The sequence below is a fragment of the Kryptolebias marmoratus genome, linkage group LG20 (assembly GCF_001649575.2).
Source record: "Kryptolebias marmoratus isolate JLee-2015 linkage group LG20, ASM164957v2, whole genome shotgun sequence".
In the NCBI taxonomy this organism is placed as follows: domain Eukaryota; kingdom Metazoa; phylum Chordata; class Actinopteri; order Cyprinodontiformes; family Rivulidae; genus Kryptolebias; species Kryptolebias marmoratus.
In genome coordinates this window covers 24,401,041-24,406,963 of record NC_051449.1, presented here as the reverse complement: position 1 = coordinate 24,406,963, position 5,923 = coordinate 24,401,041, and the positions used below count along the sequence as shown (strand labels likewise).

At 38.0% G+C, this 5,923-nt stretch overlaps 1 protein-coding gene across 1 annotated transcript in view; it reads right to left on the bottom strand.

Annotated features, from left to right (window-relative positions):
* paxip1 (PAX interacting (with transcription-activation domain) protein 1) overlaps positions 1-5,923 on the bottom strand; it is a 50,179-nt gene that overhangs the window by 32,499 nt on the left and 11,757 nt on the right. Inside the window, exons 9-10 of the mRNA XM_017436071.3 lie at positions 1,333-1,963; positions 350-444 (exon numbers count right to left, since the gene is read on the bottom strand). Of these exons, the coding sequence (XP_017291560.1) occupies positions 350-444; positions 1,333-1,963 (726 nt within the window). The remainder of the gene's footprint in view (positions 1-349; positions 445-1,332; positions 1,964-5,923) is intronic.

Here is a 5,923-nt window from a genome sequence, read left to right as displayed (position 1 = left end):
ATTTGAGTGGCTGGTAAAATATTTGAGTGGCTGGTAAAAAAATTTGTCCACCAGCCACTGTGGCTGGTGGACAAAATTTTTAATTTCCACCCCTGGCTTTAACTGTTAAAATCAACTGTCTGTCTATTAGGAAAATATATGATGAACAGCTTTTATTGAAACTCAGTAAATTTTTTATGTGCAAACTGATTAGTTTTTAAAGTTAACCTGATTCAAGATGGTCACTAAAAGAACCTTGGCAAACACAAAAATGGTTATAATCCAGTCAAGTGGCAAGCACCATTGAGTCTTGTTCTGGATTTTTTTTTCTAGTTTCTCCTATTATCTTGTTGTGTTCGCTGTGTCTTACTCTCTTCCACGTAGCCAGAAGTTGTTTGTCAGCCATTTGTTCTGGATAATCAGCCACAGCAAACACACAACCGAGCAGGAAGCTATCCTGTGGAACTGAGAATAGAACAGAAACAACATGATTAATCTGACACTATAGGTTTAGATCAGGAGAGGGTACCCTTCAGTGTCTGGGCTGTATATGGCCTTCACAACCCTTTAATTCAGCCACTCAATTTTAAACACACACAAAAATTAAATTAAAGACTTGGAGGGAAAATAATCGACAATAAATGGCATTTCTATGATAAGACTGACAATAATGCACATATCCAAGCCAGGATCAGGGTCAATGAAAGTATCATGAGTGATCAAGCATCTGAGCAAGATTAAATGGGGTAACTGACAGGTGACAATCATGCAGAATTCAGAAAAAAAAGTGGGTAATGAATAAACAAACTACTTTTTTTTTCTAAGTGAAAAGAAATAAAAAGTCTGTGTAGTCTGTGGAGGTGATGACATCTAAACTGGCAGAGCTGAAAGTAAAAAAGTAAAGATGTGGACTGATAAAGTTACAGAGCTTCATTTGATTTTGGATGCACACCAATCAAGGTTTACAAAACCACAGAGAAACAGAGTCAACTTTATGATAGCAAGTTTTGTGAAGAGTGAATTAATAGCAAAGAAGACAAAGCCTAATGCAGAGGGAGAGCTTGTGAAGGAATGGATAATGACTTAATATAGTAAATAAATAAAGTTTATTTATATATCACCTTTCACTGATAAAAATCAGAAATTGCTTCACATATAAAATACAATAGTTTTCAAAACATCACATTTGTTCATTATCAAAAGAACAAGATCTTCTTGAGAGCTTTCTACATTTTAAATGCCCCCCCAAGTAAAGAAAAGGTTACCCACCCCTGATTAAGATTATTGGAATATATCAAATCATTAAAGATCCACATAGCCTGAAGGGTTCATAATTTAGGTGGCAGTACTCACGTTCCTGTCCTGGCTCATGTCCAAACAGTTGGGAGATGTGAGGAGGTTGCTGGAAGATCTGCTGGTTCTGATGCTGCTGATTCTGAACCTGCTGCTTCTGCATCTGCAGAAGATGGTGCTGTTGATGCTGCTGCTGCTGAAAGTGCTGCTGCTGCTGCTGAAAGTGCTGCTGGTGTAACTGTTGTTGGTTCTGCTGCTGTAACATGTGCATACGCTGCTGCTGCTGCTGCTGCTGATACTGCTGCAGCTGCTGCTGCAGCTGCTGAAGACCTGGTCGGAGGAGCTGCTGGGGTCGCAGCTGTTGTTGTGAAAACAGCTGTTGCTGATGCAGAAACTGCTGCTGCTGGGGCAGCTGTGGAAAACCCTGTTGTTGAACAACCTGTGACTGTTGCAGCTTCATCATCTGCTGTTGTTGCTGCTGCTGCTGGAGGTGCATCATGGGATGCTGTGGTTGTTGTGGTAACTGCTGATGTTGCTGGGCAGCATGGTGGGACTGCTGCAGAGACTGCTGCTGCTCTGCCACTTTGGCCTGACTGAACAGAGGAAGGTTGGTACTGTTTGGGGTCTGAGCATGGCTCAGATTTGTCTGATCCAAAGGCTTGGTTTGACTGCCAGCCAGGTTTGGGATGAGCTGCAAAACAAACAAACAAGTTGTCAGATCCAAAGGTTTTAATCTTCTCGTCCATCTGATAACTTTCAGAACCTGAAGGAACTGCAGATGGCTCAATGTCAGATACCACAGCAAACCTTCAGAGAGGTGGGAAGGTGAGGTACGAGGATCATTCTAATGAGACAGAAGTCCCTTTACACAAGAAGCCCATCAGGATGCACTGTTTCTGAGCATCAGCTTCACTTCTAAATGTACAGCAATGGGATGGGGGATTAAAGGTGATACACCTCTGAGCCTCCAGAGGGCTAAGTCACAGAGCTGACTAAAGGCACTTCCAGTGAAAATGAGCTTTTGGCTAACTCCGTTATGTGTACCTTTGACTTGTGGGAATAGTGATTAATGTGCACCATCCACTTAAATTTTAAAAAAAAATTGTTTGAGTGTTTAAAGAAGAAGGTGAGAAACTAATATTAGCTTCTATTTGCTGACACACCCTCTATCAACTTAAAACTGTCATGAGGGGTATTCTGAAAAGGTGGCTAAGATTTGAGCTAGTCAAGCCTGAAAATTCAGAGTAAAGTAAAGCCAGAATTTAGTGAAACACTGAGCTAGTTAACCCTGAGTTTAGTGAGAATTCAATGCTGTTTGTAAAGAAGGCCAATTTATATTGACCCTGATTGATTTAAGACAACAATAAATGTTTGAATGTATCACGACGGTTACAATTTTTGCAAGAGAGTGGCTCTCCTAACACTCCCTTTCTCCATGGCAATATAAATAAGGGTGATGCAGAAGAAGTACCTCCCAAGAAGTTATAGCTTGTCAGTGCAGAATCCAGCTTTGCAGAAAACAACGCATTATTTAAAATTTATTTTAATGCGTTTAATATAAAATCAAAATGTAATTTGATTTGCACAAAACTAACATTTAGTCATTTGGTATTGATGATGACATTTTCTATTTAAAAAAGCACCTTCCTGAAAACTCAAGAACAAAATTCCAGTTGAGAGGTGTAAGAAGCTTGTTGATGGTTATAGGAAGCGATTGATTTCAGTTATTTTTTCCAAAGGGTGTGCTACCAAATATGAAGTTGAGGATGCCATTAATTTTGTCCGGCCCATTCTTGGAGTTTTCTGTGAAATTATGTCAAATTTGCCTTTTTTTCCTCCGTTTTTTGTGTTGTTCCAATACACACAAAGGAAATAAACATGTGTATAACAAAACATGTGTAATTGCAATAATTTTCAGGGAGAAATACTTCATTTATGCAAAAAATTCAGGGGTGCCAACACTTTCGGCCATGACTGTATGTGTATGTGTGTGTATATATATATATATATATAGGGGGAGAGACAGAGAGACAGAGAGAGAGAGAGAGAGAGAGAGAGAGACAGAGACAGAGAGACAGAGAGAGAGAGAGAGAGAGAGAGAGAGAGACAGAGAGACAGAGAGAGAGACAGAGAGACAGAGAGAGAGAGAGAGAGACACCAAATTGCCCACGCGCAGGTCATACGTTCGCGCGTGGGTCTGTACATAGAACTTTTAGCTGGGCCGCAGCTAAATAAGGCCGAGCCACCTTCAGCTACCACTAGAGTTAGCACGTCGTCTGAGCCACAGCAATAAACATTGAATGAGTGGTTTAATGGTTAGTTGAGCAGAAATTCAGCAGGTGGCTTTAAAAGACCAAATACGTAAGCATGTTTTGTACTTAGTGAAAATATTAATATGATGCAAGCTAATTTATCCTTGTTTACCAGTAAAATGTTGCCAAATAAATTCAGAATTACATATGCTTTGCTTCGTTTTTTGTGGCATTCTTAGGTATGTTTTGTCATATGTGTCGCAATCACCGCCAGCGACCAACAAAAGGAGCTTCAGTTAGGGTCTTCATTGAAGCTCTTCGTACGACAAATAGGCAAGATGTGCTGAACGTGCATATTGGCTCGTTCCATAATCGAACAAGCATTGAGATGCCAACACAAAAAAGTAAAAGTAAACAGTAAATAATATAAATACATTACACTAACTAAAATGAATTAACCAACCACAATTAAAATATAACATCTATAATGTTTCTCATGTTCTAGGCTTATCAATGAATTTGTATTCATTTTAATTGTATTTTTGTTTAAAAAAGTATTACAAAAGTGCCTTTTTCGTAAAATTGTAGTTGTGCAAATATCTGACACAAATATCTTACAATATCACATAATAAATAGCCATATTTTCAACTTTCCTGTAAACTTTAATCTTTTTTTTTTTTTTACTATAAGTATAAATTAACACTTCCATCTTTTGTCTTATCAGTTGCACATGGTGTTCTGTCTCTTGTGGTGCCTTCTGTACCACAGCTCCTCAGTGCATCTTTAAGGATTATTCATACCAAATATGATTTGTTTTTTTTTTACAATGGATTGCAGTACAAACAATTTAGTATGTTTCATCATAGGATGATGATGATGATGAAGAAACTTTGTCTGCTGCCACAGAGAGGGAGCAGACCCAGATGTATATTGAGGTGTGTTCTATAACGTGTAGGTTTAAAGTTTATTTTACTTTTTATTGTGTAGCAGAATGACTGGATAATTTCTCCCCAAAAGAACTGTGATGGACAATCAGCTGAAGAGAGTCTAGTGGCAGATTTTATTTTTTGAACAAAAGTCAAGTCTAAATTATTTAGATAGCATTTTTCAGCAACAAGGCAGTTCATCACAAGTTCAAGTGTTTAAATGTTAACTTTTGCATTTTTAAAGGACACGCCATGTCTGACACTTTCCTTGAGCCACGTCTCTAAAAAGCAGGACAAACTCAAGATATCCTCATGCAATCCTGCTACCAAGCAGGGTTGGTTCAACGAGTAAATTGCAGTAATAAGTTGACTCAGGATAACAGCTATCTGGCTTTGTGAAACCGAAAACCCAGAATATGCACATAGTTACTCCAGAACTTACTCAGGATTTTCACTTATCCCACTTTCTGAAACGGGGCCCTGTGCACAGTTGCAATGTAAATATAAAATGTGACTCATGCTGGCAAAATGAGCAATAATGCACACAGGAAAAATACTGGTAAACTCCTGTGTAACGTCACTGTCATAAAACAAACAAAAAAAATAAAACAAAACAAAAAGAGAGTTTGGTAAGAAATTTGCTTCTTCCTCTGCTTCCATTTTCACCGGTAAACAATGCAACTTTAACCACGCTCTGCGTCCTATTCATTTGTGTTTTATCACAGCTGGCCAGGGCACTAATGTTGTCACCAACTACGGCCAGTGACACTTACCCCACTTTTTTTTTTTTCACAGAGACTAAAAACAAGTCATTAAGTTTTTAAATCAGATAAATGGGCCGCAAGAATGTTTTATGGAAGTGTTTCACTAAAAGAAAAATATGAAAACTTATTTTACAATTTCTTTCATGACTTTTTTTTTCTTTTTATTGAAGGGGGTGGCGGGTAGAAGATAAGAAATCATGTGACGTTTTAATCATGTGAGATCTTGTATCACAAGAAGAAAAAGAAGGCCACTGAATTGTTATTGAATCGAATCATGAGGTGCCTAAAGATTCACATCCCTGGTTGTCATGCTTAATTGAGGTATTAGGGCACTGTTGATGACAGTTTTTTCTGCTGGAGTGCACACTCTTAACTCAAGATGAAGCTACTCAGAGTAGATTAACTTTGTTGTAATCAACCTTTCTGGAGTAATTTAGCTCAGGGCTAACTTACTCAGTTTCCCCTAAACTCAGGGTCAGCTTAATTTCCCTAAACTCAGTGTTAACTTTAGGGCTGCAACTAACGATAATTTCAATAATCGATTAATCGGGCGATTATTTTCTCAATTAATCGATTAATCGGTCGTCTTGGAATTCATTCATTCATTCAGTCATTCATTTTGGCCCACATAAAAAAGTTATCTGTATGTAAAGGAGTAGGTTGATGTAAAACTTTTACTACTTTCTTATTTTTAAATAAATCAATATA